The sequence below is a fragment of the Desmodus rotundus genome, chromosome 7, assembly GCF_022682495.2.
Source record: "Desmodus rotundus isolate HL8 chromosome 7, HLdesRot8A.1, whole genome shotgun sequence".
Lineage (NCBI taxonomy): Eukaryota > Metazoa > Chordata > Mammalia > Chiroptera > Phyllostomidae > Desmodus > Desmodus rotundus.
The window spans coordinates 32,937,697-32,960,741 of record NC_071393.1 but is presented as its reverse complement, the minus strand read 5'-3'; the positions used below and the strand labels follow the sequence as shown (position 1 = coordinate 32,960,741).

Below are 23,045 nucleotides of genomic sequence, written 5' to 3'. Positions count from 1 at the left end.
TCCTACGGTAGCCACAAATTTGGAACCTTTGTACTACGTAAATACCTTTTAAATCTTATTTTTATATTTCTCAAGTAAGAATATAAAAATCTTAATCTAAAAAAACTAAAGAATGAAATAAGAATAACAAAGAAGAAAAGTGATTCAGAAAGGAGGAAGCAATTTTACAATATGTACAAGTATAAAGTTTTGTTCATCTGACACTGATGTTAAACAGCAATTTTTTTAAAAGTAGAAGGCAAGCTACAGATAATGAAAACACTGATATGGAAGGCTCTGATTATAATCTAATGATTTCCCCCTTAATTGCAGCACTTCTTTTGGTTCTACAAGGAAACAGAAATGGTTTCTCCCAAATTTAGTCACCGCCCATTTTCATGTATTTCCTTTTATTTATCAGTCGAGAGGGAGCAAAATTAAACTAGTCAGATTTTCTTCTGATTGGTAAAGCTCGCCAGAGCAGCGGTTCTAAACTGGGCCGAACAGTAGAATCGCTCTGAAACGCAGCCTCCTTGGCCTTGCGGGGTTTCCGGTGCAGAAGGTCCGCGCGGCTGCGCGAACCTGCCTCTCCGGTGTCTCTCGGGCCGCTGCCGCCGCCGCGGCGGGAGGATAGGCGCGTGGCTGCGCCCAGAAAGCCCCATCACAGGGGTGACCACAGCAACGCACATTTAGCAAAGGCTAACAACCACAAAAAACTGAAACTACACATTTGCACACAAAAGGAAGCCTCCAGGAACCTACAGCACTCCAGTGAGGTCACCTAGGTTTGCTTGGCAGATGTTTCGCCTATTTCACTTGAGAGCGGAAATGCCCCCGGCGTGCTCCTCAAAGAAGTGTCACCTATTCCTCTCAGGGTGTAGCATCATTTTTAGGAACGTATTTACCATAAGTACGGTAAACCTGCTTGACACAAGACTCAGCTACAGACGTCAGTGCCAATTAAAAGAAACCACCATCCATGAACGCAAGCTCCGGCACCTAAATCAGTTCCCGCCCTTCCTTCAGTCAGAAGAAAGAGGGTGTGGCCTAGCGCACGGTGGTCACGTGACCGCGGTGAGCCCCGCTGGGCGTCCAGCTCAGGGAAGTCGCGCGATCCACCGTCACATCAGCTTATAGCTCGGGCCCCTGATTGGCTGGCGTCTCCTGCACATCTGAGTCTGGGTTCTGGCTCCGCCCCTCCAGGCAGCGCCCGCTATCTGGCCCTGGTGGTGCGCCGACCCGTCCGTTCTGTGACCCCGCAGCAGCTGGATCCGCGGCGCATCTTCTCCTAGGTAAGGATGGCAGGAGGGCGGGGAAGGAGGCGGACGGGAGCTGGACGGGAGCGTAGGGGGCATGGAGAGAAATAGCCCGAGGAGGCCCACTTGGGGAAGTGGAGAGCTCACCTGGCCCTTTCTTTTCCAACGTGCCACAGACGTTTATTGAATGCCTGTTGGATGCCAGGCACGGGGCAGGAGCTGGGGTATAGGGCTTCTGCACCGACCTACCGTAGCAGAACCTGGTGGGTAAGTGGACCCTCCGAAAACGCAGGCTGCGGGGTGTGATGGGGCGAGTGCGGGGTGCAGGGCACTGCCGCGAGCTGGCCCCGGCTTGGAGGGAGGGGCGTTGCAGCCGCAGACTAGTTAGGGGTCGCTTCCCGGTTACAGACGGAATCTCGGAGCGCGAGGGGGCCTGGGCGTGAAGGACACTGACACACGGATGGACGTGAAGAACGGGAAATATTTGTTGGCTATTGTGGATCTCTTATCCAAGGGATGTCTGTCCACGGAACACTAATGCTTTACCCTGAGACGAATTTCCCTCTGTTCTTGGAGGGATACCTTTTCGTTTGTTTTTTGAGGAGCAAAGGAGTTAGGCTGAAGAACTAACCATTATCTGTGACTTCTTGAACACTGCAATTCGAGCTTCAGTTACTGGAACATAATAGGGTGGGGGCGGGGGACAACAGTCCACGGTTTGAGAAGATTAGAAGAAAAGGGAACTAATTTATTACGTTTAGCATCCTAAAAGGAAAAATCGTGTCTACTAATAGCGGAGTCAATTTGGTGGTAATATAGAAGACAAAATTACTTGGGTAAAGTTTCCAAACTGGAGAGTTTGCGGTAGCTGGATATTTTTAGCCAAAACTTGGTAGCTTACCTGTCTTTGCATCACCTTCCTTTCTTTTTTTTTTCTGTTAACTTTGTATTGATAAACACCTACCAATAATAAGTACATGACCCTTGATATTTAAACAGTACTTTTCCATTCATTATATATTATAATTAATATTGGATACTCCATTCCCCAGCTGCATATATAATAATATACTGAGAAATAATATAATAGCTAAGTGAACAGACTCTGAAATATACATAGCAGCTGTTACTTGTTACTGAACAAGTTATTTAGATACTTTTTACCTCAGTTTCCCCATCTATAAAATGGTTATACAATACCTGCCACATAGGTTACGCTAATTAAACAATAGATTAACATGAAGCACTCTTTAAATAGCACTTGGTTCTTAATGTTAGCTATTAACTGTACTTTTAAGGTAAAGTAAAAAAGTAACTGTAGACTCAGTCATTCTAAGCTTAATTTTGTTTTATTGATAACTGTGTCTTAAGAAAAGTTTTGTTTTTTTCAAAGGTAAAATAATATTTACTAAAGGTTCTATTTCTGGCACGGTCCTCAAATTAGGGTTTGTGGAGCCCCTGAGTCCAGCCCTTTAAGATTATATGAGCTTGTAGAATCACTGAGAATTTTAAAAATTAAAGAGTTGAAGAGATGAGAGTGACAAAGGGGAAGTAGAGCTTGGTTAAAGTCAGTGGATTTAGCATTTATTACTCAATGACCTTGGGCAAGTTACTTGAATTTCTGTGCCCAGCTTCATCTGTAAAATAAGGATGATATTAGTACCTAACTCTTGGGGTTTCTTGAAAGGGTTAAATGAGTTACTGTTTACATTACTAGTATATCAGAAATATTAATATTTCTACTATTACCAATGATCAATTAACTATTAGTTATTTTTTAAAGAAAAGTCAAATGGCACTTCTTTTTGTACTTTTTTTGCTTCAGGTTACGGTAGTTTGGACTTAGCTTTGCCTCCCATTACAGTAATAATAATAATAGCTCATATTTATTGACTACTTTCTCTGTGTCAGATGATGCCCCAAAACTATGTACATAGTCTCTGAATCTTACAACATTCTATAATGTAAGTATGTTATTGCCAATTTATAGATGTGGATTTGAATTTAATTTTCAAAATTGAATTGCAGTTTTGAAATCATACTGCTATTGATCTCAGAAGATTTTATGTTAGATGTCAGAAGTTACAACAATGTATTCATGAATACCTACTTATTACATTCAACAAATAAAATAAATTGAAACCAGAATTCTAAAAACACTTAAACCGGGTTTAATTTCATAGTATCTAAACTGCCTGTAGATTGACTGAGGTACATTTCCCCTCCCTTCCAGACACTTGTTACTGTAAGAGCAATTACATACAGAGAATAGACAAGTTAATTCAATTAGCATGATACTCAGGAAAAAGCAAAATTAAAGAGTTTTTTCAAAGTTAAGGATTGAGATCTTAAGAAGGTTTTTACACATCTGGTATTAAAGATTGAATAAAGAAGATTCTTTGTTACTGTTTCTTTTTGGCTGCATTGTACTATCTCAGGTACTATATGGACTTGGGGCTATGTGGTACTGTAGGTAACCTGCAGATTAGTCCATCAACTCCTAGCAACCTTTACTGGGGTGGCAATATCCTTTTCATTCATTAGTTTCTTCTTAATGTTTCTGTTTCTGGTTTTACATACTTAGTGTACTACTTCCCCTGCTACATTGGCTGCCTTGACAGCCTCTACCCCTTATGGCTTCAACTTCAACTACTGGGATCACTGTTGAATTTCAGATTCCTATTTGCATGTAGTCTCCTGCTTGTGTCTAGTAGCCAAGAAGAGCCACAGGCAATTAGATTTAAGACCCACGCTGAACCCGTCTTTCCTCACATATCCCCATCCCAGTCGAACCCAATCTATCAGCTCTCCCAATAGTCCCCATTTCCGTTTGTCTGACAATGGAGTAAAGGTACAGTCCCCCCAATTGAGAAGATATTTTAAGACTGAAGAATGAAAGCAGGCAACTCTATTGATTATAAAAGAATTAATTGTATAGTAATTTACTTATGGGAAGATTTGGTTGGAATGGACAGACAACCCAGCACTCTGTGCAGATTATTCTCCACTGCTAGACAGTTGTTACAGTAAATGTTCTTTAGTACAGCTGAGCTGCTATTGGCTGGCGAGACAGAGGTACAAAGAATGTAGTACGAGCCAGGAACCATACCTCCTTGCGGTCTTAGGATGGATAATTGCTTACAGTTGACACCAGCACCTACTTTGATAAAGATCTCAGTTGCTATGCCCTTCTGGCCTTCACTGACAGGAATCTTTATGGCTTCATTGTGTAAGCTTATGGGTCACAGCTAATTATTAACTGTGAGGCTTTGGTGCTGGCTGAGACTAGTTAGGTCAGGGTTCACAACATGTGTACTAACTAGAAAGACACCAGAGGCACACAGATACGGAATCAGCTTTGTTTACATCTACACCTATGCAACATTACAGTGACACCACCATCCCCTCGGGCAAGCTGAGAACACCATAGTCAGCTTGTATTTTTGTCTCTCTTGCATTCCAGTATCTAACCAGTTATCAAATCCTATTGGATTTTTTACTTGCTAAATCTCTGATGAATATGTCTGTTCTCTCACCTACTTTGGGTTAGTCTACCTCAGGAGCAACCAAACTAGTCTTTCTGCTTGTCATCGTTCTCCATATTCCTAATGGAATGCCTTTTTGAAACATGGGTATAATTATACCTCTTTCCTACTCAAGTATCTCTGGTTTCTCCCGATCATGTGTGGAAGTCCAAACTCCTCACCAGGACATCAGACACCTGCACAGTCTCACACCAGTTTCTATCTACCAGGTCTATCCTTGAGCACTTTTCCCCTCCCCTTTATCCCATCACCCTGTTCGTCACCCAGCAGCCACACGCAGTGAGCCATGAATGTCCTGCGACCTTTCTGTGCCTTTGCAATTGTTCCTATTCGACGTGGCTGTTCCTAACCTTTGCTTTATGGTAATGTCCTTGAACGTCCAAATCAAATGTTTTCATTATGCTCCTTCCACTGTAAGCTGAGGTAGTTGTGTTGTCTTTTCTAATTTCGTAGAATTTGCTTATATACCTTTATTAAAGCACTTGTCATATTAATGTAATTATTTGTTTCTGTACTTGCCTTACCATTAAGATGGATTTAGATAATGTCTTTTTAAATTATGTTTTCTTGATTATTACAGTTGCCCCAATTTCACCCCCTTTGCCCCCCCCTCCACCCAGCACTCCCCACTCCCTCAGGCAATCCTCACACCATTGTTCATGTCCGTGGGCCGTGCGTGTAAGTTCTTTGGCTACTCCATTTCCTACACTGTACTCTACATCCCCATGGCTATTCTGTAACTACCTATTTGTACCTCTTAATCCCCTCACCTCTTCACCCATTTCCCCACACACCCCTCCCATCTGGCAACCATCAAAATACTCTCAATATCCATGGTTCTGCCTCTGTTCTTCTTGTTTCCTTAGTTTGTGTTTTAGATTCAATTGTTGATAGGTATGTATTTATTGTCATTTTATTGTTCATAGTTTTGATCTTATTTTTCTTAAGTAAGTGCCTTTAACATTTAATATGATAATGGTTTAGTGACGATGAACTCCTTTAGTTTTTTCTTGTGTGGGAAGCTTTTTATTTGCCCTTCGATTCTAAATGATATCTTTTCTGGGTAGAGCAATCTTGGCTATAGGTCCCTGCTTTTTATGACTTGAATATTTCTTGCCAATCCCTTCTAGCCTACAAAGTTTCTTTTGAGAAATCAGCTGAAAGTCTTATGGGAACTCCCCTGTAGGTAACTAACTGCTTTTCTCCTGCTGCATTTAAGATTCTTTCTTTATTTTTAATCTTTGACATTTTAATTATGATGTGTCTTGATGTGAGTTCATTTCTTTGGGTTCATCTTGTTTGGGACTCTCTGTGCTCCTGGACTTGTATGTCTATTTACTCTACCAAGTTAGGGAAGTTTTCTGTCATTGTTTTTTCAAATAGATAATCCATTTCTTGCTTTCTTTTCTCCTTCTGGCACCCCTATGATGTGAATTTTGGAACGTTTAAAGTTGTCCCAGAGGCTGCTTGAAACTATTCTTGGGGTGGGGTTTTTTTGGATTTTTTTTTCTTGTTGTTGTTCTGATTGATTTCTGGTTTTTTGCATCCTTATGTTCCAAATCATTGATTTGTTTCTCAGCTTCATCCACTCTACTGTTGATTCCTTGTAAATTGTTCTTTATTTTAGTTAGTAAATCCTTTGTTTCTAACTGGATCCTTTTTATGCTGCTGAGGTCCTCACTAAGTTCCTTGAGTGTCCCTGTAACTGGTGTTTTGAACTCTGCATCTGATAGATTGTTTATCTCCATTTTATTTAGCTCTTTTTCTGGAGTTTGATCTGTTCTTTCATTTGGACCATGTTTCTTTGTCTCCTCACTTTGGCAGCCTCCCTGTGTTTGTTTCTATGTATTAGGTAGAGCTGCTATGACTCCCTGCCTTGGTGGCATGGCCTAATATAGTATATGTCCTATAGGGTAGAGTGGCACACCCTCCCCATGTCACCCAAGCTGTGTATTCAAGGTTTGCCCTCCATGTGGGCTGAGTACTTCCCCTCTTGTAGTTGAGCCTTGATTGCTGTTGGCAGGTCAAAGGGAGAGATTTACCCAAGCCAGTCAGCTGCAAGGACTGGCTGACACCACTGACCATCAGCCTCAGCCCTCTGTGGAGGATCAGCTGTGCAGGGGCAGGATGGTGGTGCACCGATGTGGTTTGTAGCTGTCCACTGGGTGTGCTGGCTCTGGGTTTTCCTAGATGGTGCAGGGCAAGGTCAGCCACCACCTGTGTTCGGCCTGGGACCACCCAGCATAAGCTACAAAACAATCTGAGATGACTGCTATACGTGCTGGGCTTGGAGATTCCCGGGTGAATCTAAGCTGTGAATCTAGGCTGGCTGCTGCTAGTGCCAGGCCTAGAGCCACTTAGGAAGAGGTAGGGGTCATGGGGGCTCACTGAGGCCAGTGGGTGCTTTTTTGAGAGGATTTAGGAGGATGTGAAGGATGCCATGACCAGCCATTCATATAGAAAAGTCTCTGTTAACAGCTTGGATAGGCCCATAATTTGGGTGGGGTGGTGCCTCATAGAAACACCAGGTCAGGGCAAACAGTATGAGCTAGGTTAATGGAGTCTCACATATGGCCCTTGCCTGCCATCTCTGTGGCTCTGTGGGGGAAGGGCTCAGAAAAGGAACGATGGCTTCTGCTCGCTGTTCTGTCTGGGACAAAGCTGTCCCCCAGCTCTCACCCTGATGCCGGACACTTCAGTTCCTCCCCATATGCCTGGTGCCTTTCAAGCATCCTGGTGCTAAAGCTCAAAGGGAGTAAGTGCAGGTCCGTTAAGAGGAACTGCTTGGGAATCCAGCAGTTTTTCCCACCAACCCAACCCCTGCTGGTTTTCACAGCTAGAATTTATGGGGACTTATCTTCCTGGCACTGGAACCCTGGGCTGGGAGGGCCTGGTGTAGGTCTGAGACTCCTCACTCCTGAGATGTCCCTTCCGAATTTTTATCCACTGCGCATGGGTGTTGGACCAGCCTGTTCCACATCTCTGCCCTTCTCACCAGTCTGGATGGATGCATTTTTGTTTTTTATTCCCTAGGTGTCGGACTTCCATTCAACTCGATTTTTGATGGTTCTGAGTAATGGTTGTTCTATATTTTAGTTGTAATTTTGATGTGGTTAGATGATATCTTTTTAGTCTTTGCATGCTCGTTACCTAATGTAGTGTGCAAAGTCTGGAAAGCCCTGTATACCAAAAGTTTTGTGGTTTTTAAAATTGGCACTTAAACTCATTTAATGGCAAAGGTTGACTCCAGCTGATTGATGTGCCCATTGTGTCTTTGTGCACCTACCAGATACTCCTGCCTCTACTTTTTATTTGTACTATTTTGTTGCTTTGGGTTTAATTGCACGTGAAAATATAAAAAATAGTTAACAATAGCCCTGTGAATAGCAGAATGAATGGAAACATCTGTGATTAGTAACAGCACAGAAAATAGAGCTATCCTAACACTGGAGCATGGTGCGTCTGTGGAGCATCGTACTGAAGAAGACGGTGTGGAGACTGCCACCATGTGATGTAAAGAGTAGAAAGACATATTGTAGAAGTTTAACACTGATAATGATGACCAAGAACTGATGAAATATAAGAAACTGCTGCATGGGACAGAAAATGAAGATCCTAACCACATGTTAAGAGAATTTGACAATACAGACGTAAATAAATGCCACTGATTGTTTTGTTGATCGTGAAACAAGCTAGAATATATCATGAAGAACTGCTCTTGAAGATGAATGTTAGCGTTAAGGAAGGATCAGAAATTTAGGAAGCAGCATGGTTAAAAAATACCTGAAAGTCTAGTGAAAACTATTCTGTTGATCGTGAAGCAGCTAAACATTACCTTGATGAATTCGCTAAGGTAGTATCTGATGGAAATGTGAGTGCCGAATAAATATTCAATGATGATGAAATAGTTCTGTACTTGTATTATATTCCTAAAAAACTGTAGACCACAGGAGAAAGAAACACCAGTGCTCTAGGCACATAAAAAAAAAGGTTGGCAGTGATTAGAAAAAGCCAGCTTCTGAAGTGTTTGAATAAGTCTCACAAAATACCTGAGCACCTTTATGCAGAAATCTTCAGGCTATTGGTGCAAGCTCGAGGCACGCTGGACTGGAAGACAGCTGAAGATCTTTAATTATTCCTAACAACTCTTTTGTGTATTCTCCTTAACTTTTTGTTAAAATAATGTGTTAGCATTTACTTTCCATCCACTATGACTGGAATGCAGCTTTTTTACCAAGGTGTGTTACACTCTGGAAAAGCAAGTGTTTGTACTGCTTTCAGTAGTTAACAGAAACATAAAAATTAAAACTATCTCTAAGAGATCAGTCCTAAAGATCTTGTTTTCAAAACTGTTAATGCTTGAAATGATTTGAGAAAATCAGCATTAATAAATGCTTAACAGTGTAGCTGACAATGAGGTTTGAAAATGAACCTGCAGATAAAGATTTTACATCTTACATCACCAATGAGAAGATGATACCTCACTTCATTAATTACACCATATATTTTATCAGCCCAAACCATAAATGAGTCAGGAGACTCTGGCAGGAAGACGGGCATGACGCTTCTGTTATGCATTTCTTGGGTGACCGGAAAACTGCTGAAAGATTGGTAAACACGCTTACTCATGAAGAAAGTCGTGACTGTGTTAATGATGGTGAGAGCGGTGGCTATAGTGTGGACCCAGATGGGAAAACCACTGGAGGCATTATGGTAAGCAGGTAAACAGCAACTGCTTAGGCAAAAATATGTTGATGAGGCAGATGACACTGGAGAAATCTTATCAACAGGCCATCTTGGGTAGTGCTGCTTGACCTCTTGAGAATCCTGAGCCTGGCCCATCATCGGTGCCTGACACTACCCTCACGGACCCTTCTCTCTTAACATACTCAAGCAGCCCCTCTCATGAGAAGTTATTACACATATAAGTGCACATACATGCACAGATAATTAACTTTGGTGTGTATTTGAAAGTTTACTGAATACTTTCCTTGAAAAATAGAAGTAATGAAGTACTATTTTAGTCTACCAATTCTATTTTTATTGGTTTATTACTACATACATAATTACTACATAAATTACTACCATACAAATGGACTGTAATAGTATTTCCAGTGTGTATCCATTTAACGTGAATATTCATTTTCTAAACAAATATTGTATTTACCAGCAGGGAGATGTTTTGACCTTTGAAAAGTGTAGAAATTCTGAATTCTCAAATACATCTGAAATGTTTTATGAGGAAAAAGGTAGACATGCGCTATAAAAAAGGAGGAGATGGCGACTTCCAGAATAGCAGAGTAAGAACTTCTGGAAGTCTTTTTATAAAAGCAACAAAATACTGACAAAAGTTGTCAAACTCAGCTTTTTTGGAACTCTAGAAATTAAAGATTTACCAAAATCTTAGGAAGGTTTGTTCTAGAAAAGTGGCTGAAACTCAGAACAGAAAGCTTGGCATTTTCACATTCCCTACTTCCATGCTCCCTTCCCCAGCTGTGTGGTAGCCTTGGAAATGTAACAGCCTTGCAGCAGCAGGAGCTATGAACCATAGCCACCTGGCAACCCTGGATGGGGCAGGACAGGTTTGCAGTTCCCCAAAAAGCCCCAACCCAGAAAATTTTCACTTACTGATTTCTGGCAGTTCTCTGAAAATCTTGTTTCTCAAGGTTTGTCTTTATTTGATCTGGCTTAGAGTTTGCTTTGTGTGAATAATCTTATCCCCAGGGTTTTTGTTAAGACAGTCTGTGGTGATTGCTTAACATCATAGCTGTAGGACACAGTATTGACAGTTGGCACTAACCAGAGCCTGGTGAAAAAATTTAAAAGAAAAGACTGAGGAATGCCCATAGGAGGCTTTGAAAAGCTCTGAACCTTTATTGGGAATCTGGAATGATTTCTGTGAGAAGGGTTGTGCATGTACCCCAGAAAGATGGGAGTCAAGGCCCTAATCTCTCACTCCTGGCTGAACTTGCTGGTCTGTGCAAGCAGGAAGGAATGGTAAGTGAGAGTTGTGCCCTGCTTGCAGAAGCATTTGGAGCATTGCCCCAGCACGCAGCTCTTCAGCAAAGGCTGGGGGACTTGTTGGTACGGGGCTGTCCAACCTTTTGGCATCTCTGGGCCCCACTGGAAGAAGAGTCATCTTGGGCCACACATTAAATACATTGTGACACATAATCACAGAAACAACTTCATAATGTTTTAAGTAAACTTACAATTTTGTGTTGGGCCACATTCATGACCATCCTGAGCTGCATGTAACCCGTGGCCGCAGGCTGGACACCCCTGGTTTAAGGCATTTAAGGAAATCTGCCCAGTCATTAGTGAGCAGAGGCTTCTGTAGTAGGGCATGACAAAGAATACAGGTGTTATGCCTTTAGAACGGGAAAGTCACTTAAATAATAACAGCAGTGTGAAACCCTGAGGGACACCCATGGGGAATCTGATTTCCAGAGCTGCCACATTATGTTATTTGACATGTTCTACTTTCCACAAAAAATTATGGGACACTAAGGAACAGGTAAGTACGGCTTACACAGGCATAAAAAGAAAGCAGTCAATCGAAACTGTCTTGAAGGAAACCCAGATTTATTGAACAGAGACTTTAAAATCAGCTACTATAAATATGTTTAAAGAACACCATCTAAATAACTCACAGAAGGTATAAGAACAATTTCCCACCAAATTGAGGCAATCAGTAAAGTGAGAGAATATATTTTTATAAAGAAAAGAACCAATAAAAATTCAAGGGTTGAAAATGTAACTGAAGTTTAAAATGAACTATCAGACTTAAGATCAGATTTGAGAGAGAGAACAAAGAATCAAAGAACCAGAAGATAGGTCAGTTGAAATTTATCCAATTCTGAGGAACAGAAAGTAAGAGTGAAGAAAAATTAACAGCCTCCGAGACTTGAAGGATGCTATCAAGAATACCTACCTAAGCATAATGGGAATCCCAAACGAGAGGAGGGAGAAAAATAGTAAAAAGGTTATTGTAAGAAATAGTGGCCCAAAACTCCTTAAATTGGGTGACAAATATTAATCTACACATCCGAGAAAGTCAGCAGTATGGAATACGAAGCTGCTTACGGAGGTGATGAGAGTTCTGAAATCGGATAGTGGGGATGATTGCACAGCTCCGAGAATGTGCTAAAAATTTTGAATCATTCTCTAAAATGGTGATTTTTAAAGTATACAGATTGTGTCTCAATGAAGGCATTTAATTAAAAACAGAACTTCAGAACACGTAATAGAGAAGAGTGTGACAGTGTATGTAATGTCACTTTTTGTAAAGAAGGGAAGGAAAATTTGTGGTTGGAGCCAACATTTTAAAATATTGTAAGGATTCATAGAAAACTAATAAAAATGCTTACCCAGAAGGCTGGAAGTGAGATGTTCATTGTGGTGTACAGAGATATGTATGGAAGTGAAACTTACCTCTATATCTTTTTATATCAATTATTTTAAACTACAGGTATATATGATTATTTTTAAAGACTTTCTAAATTCTTTTGGGGTTTTAGTGGGGAATCTAGTAGGGGAAATAGGCTATAAATAAGTAATTAAATAATTTTTTTTAGTCTTTCAGTTTTACTTCATAAATTGATGTTTATATGGCCGAATATGTAACAGATAATTTGAATACTTGAAATCAATATGGGTAGACATTTTCCAGATTGTTTTTTGTTGCTGTTCAGATGTTTCAGTCATAAATGAGAGAGGTTTTAGAATGTTGTATACATTCTCCTCTATAAACTGTGCAATAAAGAATGAGGGAGTAGCCCTGACTGGCTCAGTTGATTGGGCATCGTCTTGCAAAGCAAGAGGCCCATGGTTCAGTTCCCGGTCAGGGCACATGTCTGGGTTGCAGGCCAGTCCCCAGTTGGGGTGGATGTTTCCCTCCCTCTCTTTCTCCCTCCCCTTCCCTCTGTCTAAATAAATAAATAAAATCTTAAAATTGTTTTAAAAAATAAAAGAGAATGAGGGAGTAGATAAAAAATGTTCTGGATTCAGTGGTCAGTTTTCAAAAGCTGACCATAATTATTGCTGGACTGAATAACAGATTTATGAAAATAGAATATACTTATTTACTGAATTAATTCAAGTTTTTCAAAAGTTTAAGTATCTTGACCAGGAGTTGACAAACTTTGCTTTTAAAGGGCCTAATAATAAGTATCTTAGGCTTTGCGGGCCAAACTGTCTCAGTTGCTAAATCTGGTCTAGAGAAACAGCCGTGCACAATATATAAACATCAAGACATAGCGGTGTTCCAATAAAGTTTTTTGTTTTCTCTCTTTCTTCTTCTTTTTTTTTTTTTTTACAAAAACAGGCTCTGGGTTTGGGCCGTGGACCCCCATTTCCTAGCCCCTGACCTAGAGTATTGCTTAGCGGGCAGAGGAATAAATGTATTCTAATTCTTAACATAAGGATACATCTCCCTTTGTCTATCAATGAGAGTGGCCCTTTTTTCTGTTACAAGAACAGATCATCCCTGACATCTATGTTTGTGGAGGCAACATAGTTACCTTTTAGGAAATTCATCTTAAGTTTCAGCACTGAAGCAGAAACTGTAAAATATAAGGTTTTTGGGGGGGGGTATGTTTTTTTTTTTAGAAGAGAGAGGCTACTGAAACTTGTAGCTGAAAGAGCAAACCATTAGCCTGCATACCTAGTGCCCTGCATCCACCTCTTTACTGTGGTCCATATTGCCCTAGGATGTAGTAGAAAGATACACCAAGATGGAATTCGATCTAGAGGCCACAGATCAGCTATACCTTAGAGAAAAGTCTTTCTGGGTCTCAGTTTCTCTAGCTGAGCTTTGGTGCCCCCATGTATAATACGAAGACATTGGACTAGAGACAATATTTAAGATCTCTTCTAGCTGTAAAGATGGCACCTGGGCGATCTGATAGGAGCAGACTCCTACTACACATGCTTCTTAAAGCTGGAACTCCACATATAGTTTTCTGAGAATTTTTTGCCTTGAGAAATGTCAGTGTGGATAAATAATTGTTGCATATATTTATCCTTTAGGGGCTAAGATGGATCTTGTACTCAGTGCTGCGGATTATTATGTCTTTACACCATACGTCTATCCAGCCACCTGGCCAGAGAACAACTTCTTTCGACAAACTATTAGTCTCCTGATTATAACAAATCTTGGTGCTTATATCCTTTATTTCTTCTTTGCAACACTGAGCTATTATTTTGTCTTTGATCATTCATTAATGAAGCATCCACAATTTTTAAAGGTAAGTGATTTTCTCATCTATTTTTAATTACTGTTACAGTAAAAATAACAAGATAATGAATTTGTGAGCTATTCAGATTAAATTGATTATAAACATTAAGTAAAGGTTTTGAAACAAGCCCCAAATGGGTTCTATATTTTTCGGGCTAGTCCCACTTCTTCCTTAATTTAAACAAATAGATGAATCCAACTTTTTTTTTCCTCCAACTAAAAGCCTGGTATTTTGCTAGTTACATAAACAAGAATTTCTTTGCTAATAGTGATGAATAAATAAATGCATACATTTATGTAGTTATTTGAATGTTTGACCCAAACCGAACTATGTTTTTACTATGTATACTTTTCTTTGACTAGCTGGAGTATCGAAACTCAGTAGTTTTAGGTTGTTTACATTTTTCTATTTCAGTTACTTGTACATGTCAAGTACAAATCTCAAATATCAGTCTCCAAGGACTGAAAATTAAAGGGTTACGGATGGAAGTTAATTATGAAAGAAATGGTTATTCAGTAAATAGAAATTTAGAATACAGATTTTGTTGGAAGGAGAATAAGTTTGAGAATTTAAAATATGTATTGTTTTTGCTCAGTACAAAAGGAATTTTTTTCTTACCCATTCCCACATAATAACATTTTAATAGAAACATTTTAGAAGTAAGCTCATTAATATAAAAGAGATTCTAAAAATCCAACTCCAGAAAACTTTGTGCTAGTTTTGTTTAAGAGATAGTTTGTGATTTTTAAGTATTGGAAATTTCATTTTCAGAACCAAGTCTATCGAGAGATTATGTATACTGTGCAGGCTCTGCCATGGATGAGTATTCCCACTGTTTCCTTGTTCCTGCTAGAGTTGCGAGGTTACAGCAAATTGTATGATGACATAGGAGGCTTTCCACATGGTGAGTGAGCAGAAGGTCGGACACAGACTGGTTTCCCTAAAGATAACCAAATCAGCTTTTTAAATATTCTTCAACTTTTTATTTTATGCACCTATGTCCTGCCACATATATGCATTTATTTAAGTTTATCCGTTTTAAAGTCTTTGTTTTAGACGAAATTGTGTCTGGGGAAGATTGGTGAGATCAGATATAAGCCTTTGCATTTGTTTCCTATTACCTGTATTGAATTCAAACTTCTAAAAAAGAGTAACTCAAGTAGTACATGACAATAATGGAAAATCAGATAATACAGATTTTAAATATCGATTATCTTGCTACATAGCCACTAAATCTTTTGATGTCTGTCCTCTCACTTTTCTGTCTTGTATGCTTCATTATTTACATTACAAAAATGGAACTTTACTATGCATACTGGTTTGAACTCTGATTATTTTCTCTTGGCAATATATATGCCCATATTTTCATGCCTATAAATACTGGCATTGTGTAGTATGTTACTAATAGTATCTCATTTTTAGAATGTTAGATGTTCCTTTTTTGTCTATTATAAACAGCCCTGAAGCAACTAAACTTTTTGTGAAATTCTGAAATGATTCCATCAAGATATATTTCTGGGGTTTAGTATTAGAAAGTAATAATAGTTAACATTTGTTGAGTATTAATAAATACCAGCCATAGTTTTAAGCTTTTCATGTATATCAATTCATGTTATTGTACATCAGTTCTATGAGATAGGTACTATTATACTCCTTTTTATATAGGTTAGTAAATTAAATTTACAGAAAATTTTAGTAACTTGCCCAGGTTTCTCAACAAATAAGTGGTGGACCTGCACCAGCACCTCTGCTTTGTAAGTAAGAGATTAGTTAAAGGGGGGAACAAAAATCACACACTAAGGTGATGAATCGACTAGGCTTTGAAAAGTAATGGGATAATGAATAAAAATAAAAGGAGGAAGGGCATTCTAGATCAATGGAACAGTACAAGTAAAGGTTCACAGGTAAGATTTTCAGGATGCTGGGAGGACACTGAGTGAACCAGCCTGGTTAGTGCAGGGACAGATGAGGTTGACAAGATCAGAAAGCGTCAGGTCACTGAGGTAATGCTCAGTTTAAGGTGTTTAGTGGAAAATAAAATTCTAAGCAAGGAGTTAATGTATAAAGATATGTTTATGAAGGAAAGTTATTAAATAGAGTTATTCTCAGATTTGAATAATAAAGATGCTTCAGGAGTATCCTTTTTCTGTCTCATAAATATCTTAATAGGTTAAGAAATATTTTAGGTGGGAGTCTTCCTAGTTTTTATGTGAGGGAAATGAGTAAAGAAGCAGATTCCAGAGAGTCTAGGGGATTAATTTATAATGTGTTTAGTTAGCCAGAACAGATAGTTTACGGTTTTGAGTCTACGGTCATATTTTGTGTCTAGACATGTAAAAAGTAAGCGCTAATCCTGGAGGCTGGGTCTTGATTCTGTTCTGTACTGTTCTCTCCTCCAGGCTGGTTTCACCTCGTTGTTAGTGTCCTGTCCTTCCTCTTTTTCACCGACATGCTCATCTACTGGATTCACAGAGGCCTCCATCACAGACTTGTCTATAAGGTAGAGCCATTTTGGGGGGAAAAATGACACATTTCAGCAGCTTGTGGTTATACATTCTATTCTCTATTTCCAAGAATTTTTTCTGTATTAAATTCCACCATAGTCATGACAAGTAGTGGGTATGTTTTGTTTGTATTTTTTATGAGTTCGGAGGGTTTATGCTAGTTTGGGGGTAAGGGAGGGCATTTTATAAAGTGACTGGCTCATTTCAAAGGGACTCTTTGGTTAAGTCGTTTCCACAGCTTGAGTGTGAAAAGCTAAGTTGATGTTGCACTTGGTGCAGTGTGTGCTAATGGCGTTCTTTCCTTCTGTAGCGCATCCATAAACCTCACCATATCTGGAAGATTCCTACTCCGTTTGCGAGCCATGCTTTTCACCCTGTGGATGGCTTCATGCAGAGTCTGCCTTACCACATATACCCTTTTCTCTTCCCGTTACACAAGGTGGTTTACTTAGGTTTGTACGTCTTGGTCAATATCTGGACAATTTCCATTCATGATGGTGATTTTCGTGTCCCCCAAATCTTAAAGCCCTTTATTAACGGCTCAGCTCATCATACAGACCACCACATGTTCTTTGACTATAACTATGGACAGTATTTCACACTGTGGGATAGAATTGGAGGCTCATTCAAAAACCCTTCCTCCTTTGAAGGGAAAGGACCACTTAGTTATGTGAAGAAGATGACAGAAGAAAAGTGCAACAGCCATACAGGAAATGGTTGCAAATATGAAAAATTATCCACTGAAGAGTTTTCAAAGACTGAGTAGATTATTGCTGAATTATTAAATATTTTTAATAAGAAAAATAATCTATATACAGCCAAGAAACATGGCAGGAAAATGGTGTCATTGGAAGGTCAGCATTGCGGGAACTGCTGAGGAATGATCATAGTGTCAGGTGAGGGGAAGATGCTGTAAACACGATGATTTTAACCTCGTTCTTAGAATACTAGATGTTGGTCTAAGGGACAGCCTGTGTCTTTCCATCCAGCATCGCTGTAGTTTGTATGGCCTCTACAACCATTTTTTTATAAGATGCAAAATAAATTATGGAGGGGACTAGGTTATGTCCTTTTGCCTTAATCTACTATATTCATTAAGAAGAATTCATTGTGCTTAATAATACCAAGACTAAGCACCATAACAAAGAAATACTAGTGTAAAGATGGTTCCTTGTTTCAGGAATGGTTATGTCTTTGGTTTTGCTGTGATTTCTTCAAGTGGATACATCAGTGTGAAGAAATATACTAATATAACATATTAGTGGCTTTGTAAATGCCGTAATTAATAGCCGTGTAATTAGATTATCACTTCCTATACATAGGAAGCTTATTCTCTGGGGACATTGTCAAACGTTACATTTTGCTGATGAATAAATTTGGGATTTTAAAAGATTCTTGACACTACCATGATTTAATTCAAATCTGGGGTTATTTAAAGATGTTGACAGTTATTATTGAAAACCATTTTTTAATAAGCATAAAATATGTGAATCTGAATATATAGTAGTGCCCCCTTATTTGTGGGGGATTTGTTCCAAGACCCCCAGTAAGTGCATAAAACTGCAGATATATACTTCCAAACCACATATATACAACATATATATACACATACACACAACATACACACAGTATGTTTTTTCTGTGCATACATAAAGTTTAATTTATAAATTAGGCACAGATTAACAACAATAACTAAATATTACTGTAGTTAGGAAATTTGATGCCCAAATAATATATTTGACACTATTGATTTTTTAAATTAAGTTGATAACACTGCACTTTTTTTATTCAGTGTATTTTGGAGAAAATGAAATGTACCCTTTTTATGAAATTCTTACCACAGAAGCTATTCAACATATAAAGATAACCATTACTGATAAAATACAACATTTTTTCATATGATTCATAGGGAAGTAACAAGATGTTCAGTCAGAATTTTCTAATTTCTCACACAACCCTGAAACCATATATGTCAAAAATCATAAGACAAAAATTGGTTCAGTTTTGAAATATGAATGGCATGCGTCACACTGAATTAATTTTACAAAATAAAATATCCAATGAAACTATTCATTTTGGCTGGATGCACTGCACTTTCGATGTTTCAGTGTTACAAACCTGTAATTTTCTATTAATTGGAATATTTAGGCCTGTCTCTGAAGATGAGTTTTGAAATATTCTCCCTCTTCTCCACTCACTTTAATATGAAACCACAGCCCTGACTGGTGTGGCTCAGTTGGTTGGACAAAGTCCTGTAAAGCGAAAGGCTGCTGGTTAGATCCCCAGTCATAGCACGTGGTCCCTGGTCGGGGTGCTTGTGAGAGGCAATCAATCGATGTTTCTGTCTTTCATGAATGTTTCTCTCCCTCTTCCTCCCTCCCCTGCTCTCTAAATAAAAATATATAAAATCTTTTAAAAAAAGAAACCACAGAAATGATGTGGGTTGTCAAAACTGTTTTATAATATCCTCAAATGTTCAACGTCAAGGGGAGAGAGAATCACATTCTTTCTATGTTTCACATTTTTACTAGTATTTTAACACTGAGTTTTATGAGACTAGTCATAAAACCTAACCTTTGGGATCCAGATGAAATTACTTTTCTCTTTTGGTTGCCGTTACAGTGTTTGTCGCTGTCACTTCAATACACAATGTAGTAATTAGTATTTTTAACTGGTAAATGCATCCAAGTACTTTTCACTCACCACCCTCAACCCCTAGTACTCCACTTGGCCCAAGAAAAAGAAGGAAATTAAGCAAATTTTGTTTCCTCATAATAATGGAAGCTAATATTCATTGAGCGTTTATTCTTGACCAGGCTTTGTTGTAAGTACTTGACAGGAAACTGGGACCCAGTTGTATAACTTTCCCAAAGTTATTTATCGTATATTTCAGTGTGGATGTTGCTGGTCACCGGGCAGCCTTCCACGGTCAGCCTGAGTCCCAGGCTCCTTCCGTCTTGGGAAACTGCCTTCTCCCAGTCAGTTGGAGGAGCATGTAAGAGAAGAAGTAAAAGCATACACGGAAAATGTTTGGGTCAGGCCTGGCAGTCATGCATGTGTTCCTTTGGACAAAACTCACGCATGAGGCCCATCTAACTGAAAGAGATTCAGAGAATTTGGAAATGTGTCTAATTGTATAGCTGGGAGACCAGGTAACCAGTTTCTTCAACAGTTAGCCAGTCTGCCATAACCTTATAATTTATTCCCCTTTTTTTTTGAGGGTTCCAATAAAGGTATTGAAGAAATAAATACACCAAAAAGTATCTCGTTTTCCTTGTACTAGCTGTCTTTGTGTTGTCAATTCTATAACTCCAAGTATGTGTGTTAAAGGTTCCTCCAGATTGTCACTACTGTGTAGCCAGTAGAAAAGGAAGGGCATAATTTTTGAAGAGAAGGAAGCTTCCTCAAAGGTAATCAAAGTAGTCTTGGCCCTCCCACTGTTTTTCTTAGGCCTGGTCTTACCGAGCAGTACTAGTGAAGCAGTCAGAATGGGGGGGGGGTTGTTTTGTTTTGTGCGCTACCATCGCAGTCTTCTGTTCTCCATTAAAGGAATTCAGGGAACATTCATTGAAGTGAGTATCTAACGTCCCTTCCACAGGAACATCAAGTGAAAGACACTTTCCCTTGACTTTGAAACCTATAGGATAGGAAGGGAAAACCAAGATTACATTTTCCACTCTTGGTTAAAAATTGGAACATGGATGAAGGGGGTACAGAACCCAGAAACCCTTCCTGAATCCTCAGCTTCCCCCCATGTCTCCCTCTCTCCCCATCTCCCTGTGTCAGGATGCTGCCATTGCCTACTTCTCATCACCCTGTGTCATTTCTTCTTCCAGCTTCAGTAAGTGAGCGACAGATGTGGGAGAGAATTATAACCAGTGTTTGACACATGGAGTTTACGGGGCAGGCTGATTATTTACGTAGAGATGATGTCTGGAAGAAAGAGGAAAAGTAGGGACACGAATAAGAACAATTATATTTGGGATTAACTCATGGAAGAAAAGTTTGAGGCCATGAAATCGATTGCCAAGGAGAGCATGACAAACATGATGTCCAAAGAAACAAACCAACTGAAGGGGGAAAGAACTCCCTTTCCTTATTTTCCTCACTTCAAATTCACAGCACTTGATAAGCAGTCTGTGTCAGTATTGACTGCTGTCCATCGTCTAGCATTGTTACGTGTACTATTTATTCTAGAGCCCGAATTCCTTAAAAGTAGAGATCATGTGTGAATCGTGGTTGTGCCAAACCATGTGTCCTTACAGAATGCCCAAGACATGGTTGAGGTTCACTAAACACTTTGCTGAATGAATTAATGAAGTGGTGGAAATGCCATTCTCTTCAATAAATATTTAACGAACACCTACTAGTTGTCGAACACTGAACTGGGTGCAAATATGTAATCCCAGACTCTTACACACTGTCTTTTTAGCCAACAATTTGTTTCTTATTTATTCATTAGCTGACATTTGCTGTGTGCCTTGGTGGGGTGGTCGCAAAGAGAGCTAAAGGGAAATAAAAGATAGTCCCTAAGGCAAGAATAGACTTTCCTTTACTCAAAGTTCTACCTTCCTCTGGAAATAAATCCCATGAAGCACCCTGAATTCCGACCATATATGAATCCATAATATGAGTACTGATTAAAGATGTGGGTGAATCTGTGTGGAGTTATTTTTTTAAAAGAGTGCTCTGGATACAAAAATCATAATTATACAAGAAATTACAAACCTGGGAGAATAAGCTATAACTTCGGCTGGACTGTAATTCATCTCAGGAACTGGAAAAGTGAAGAGCTTTGGAATTAAATAGTTTTGAATCCTGGCTGTGCCCTTGGCAGATTGCACGACCTTGGTTTCCCCATCTGTAAGCTGATGAAAATACTACCTATCTAATACAATTAAACTAGAAACAAATGTGAATGGAGGCTCTTATTCATGTCAGTTGTGCTTCACGTCTCTTTCTAGGTTTAATGATCATTGTTATTATGCCTAGGGTATAATTCCAGGGAGAAAAAAAGCCTAGATTCTTTCACCTTAAAACTGGGTAAAAAACAGGAGACAACTATGAAAGTTGATGTGAAGTTATTTGGAGGAAGAGTACCAATTGCCAAGGAATGTGGGCAACCTCTAGAAGCTGGAAAAGAACCTCCAGTGCAATCTTAAATAGAAGTAGCAGGAGTGGACATCCTTCTATTGTTCCTGATCTTAAGAGGTCATAGTGAGAAGTGCCTCTAGAGAAGCCAAAAAGAAAACACCAGAAACTCACCAAGCTGGCACCTTGATTCTGGACTTCAGCTTCAGTTGTCAGAATTCTAAGAAAATAAATTATTCAGCCCAAAATAAAAGAGTAAGAATCATGAGGTCCACTAGAGATAGGGAGTGCAGAGGAAAATCATGTAAGTAAAATTAAAATTGCTACATTATTTACTGTACATTTTATAATAGCTTAAAGATACCCAAATTATTAGCTGCCAAATAATTTTATTTTAAATATTGCTGTAAACCATAAGATCAGTCTACAAGATTTTGAGGTAAAGAGGAAGGAACTTCCCTGAAAAGTAAAAAATGTATTAATAAAGGCAAGGTGGAAGTATTGTGTGTACTATATTGTCAGCGAGCCTTCCTGTCAAAACAGAAGTTTGGTATGGAAAGAAAAACATTTATAGATAACTGTTTTACTTAATATTTCCTTTATTGAAATACATTTAAAATAGTTTTTTTGTAAATCTCTGAGCTCAATTTAGAGATCTTATTAAGATGTAAGTAAAATTTGTATAAAAATGAGAAATTTTTTATTGATACAATTGATCAAAGACTCCTAAACATTTAACGTCATTTACATACTTGATTAATCACATTTTCTTAAACATTTGATAAGAGATTTAATGTCTTTGAGTCATCTCCCACTAAGGCAGACTTGTATACTGGAGAGATTTTTCTTAGTCTCCTTGACAATGCACACTTAATATACTTAAATATACTTAAACATAAAAATAGCATAATGATATCAAAAGTTAGTTGCTCAGTATTAAAGTATTCATACTACAGACTTTTATTTACTTCCCATATCATTTTGTATGCCTTCCTGTATTTTAAGATTATAATTTTATTAACTGTGTCCTTACTCAGATGAAAACTTGGCCCCCTGACATGTGCTACCAAACAAGAAGTAGGGACCCAGAAAGTTGGTGTGCGCTCCATTGCCCACACTCGTAGTGGCTTCTGTCTTCCCCTTCAGTAGGACATTTTTTCTTTTTACCAGCTTAATGGGGATATAATTTACATACAATAAAATTACCCATTTTAACTGTCCGCATCAATGAATTTTGACAAATGTGTACGTGTAACCACCACCTCAGTCGAGCTACAAGGATTTTCTTCCCCAGAAAAAGTTCATCTCCCTTTGCAATCTCCCCAGCCCTAGGTAACCACTGATCTACTTTTTGTCACTGGAGATTAATTTTGCCTCTTCTAGCACTTCATATAACTTAAATCAGATGATATGTATGTACTGTTGTGCTTG

General features: G+C 38.9%; 1 protein-coding gene across 2 annotated transcripts; it reads left to right on the top strand.

Moving 5' to 3' along the window:
• The first annotated feature begins 1,144 nt into the window (after nucleotides 1–1,144).
• Nucleotides 1,145–18,596, top strand: SC5D (sterol-C5-desaturase). 2 transcript variants are annotated; one of them, XM_045192781.3, is made up of 6 exons: nucleotides 1,163–1,271; nucleotides 9,295–9,493; nucleotides 13,811–14,028; nucleotides 14,791–14,923; nucleotides 16,419–16,519; nucleotides 16,834–18,596. In XM_045192781.3, the coding sequence occupies exons 3-6, from the start codon at nucleotides 13,819–13,821 to the stop codon at nucleotides 17,287–17,289; spliced, it is 900 nt and encodes a 299-aa protein (XP_045048716.1). In that variant the 5' UTR covers nucleotides 1,163–1,271; nucleotides 9,295–9,493; nucleotides 13,811–13,818; the 3' UTR covers nucleotides 17,290–18,596. The 2 variants fall into 2 exon arrangements, with proteins under 2 accessions (XP_024413214.1, XP_045048716.1); XM_024557446.4 differs by lacking the exon at nucleotides 9,295–9,493 and having other exon boundaries at nucleotides 1,145–1,271.
• The last annotated feature ends 4,449 nt before the right edge of the window (nucleotides 18,597–23,045 follow it).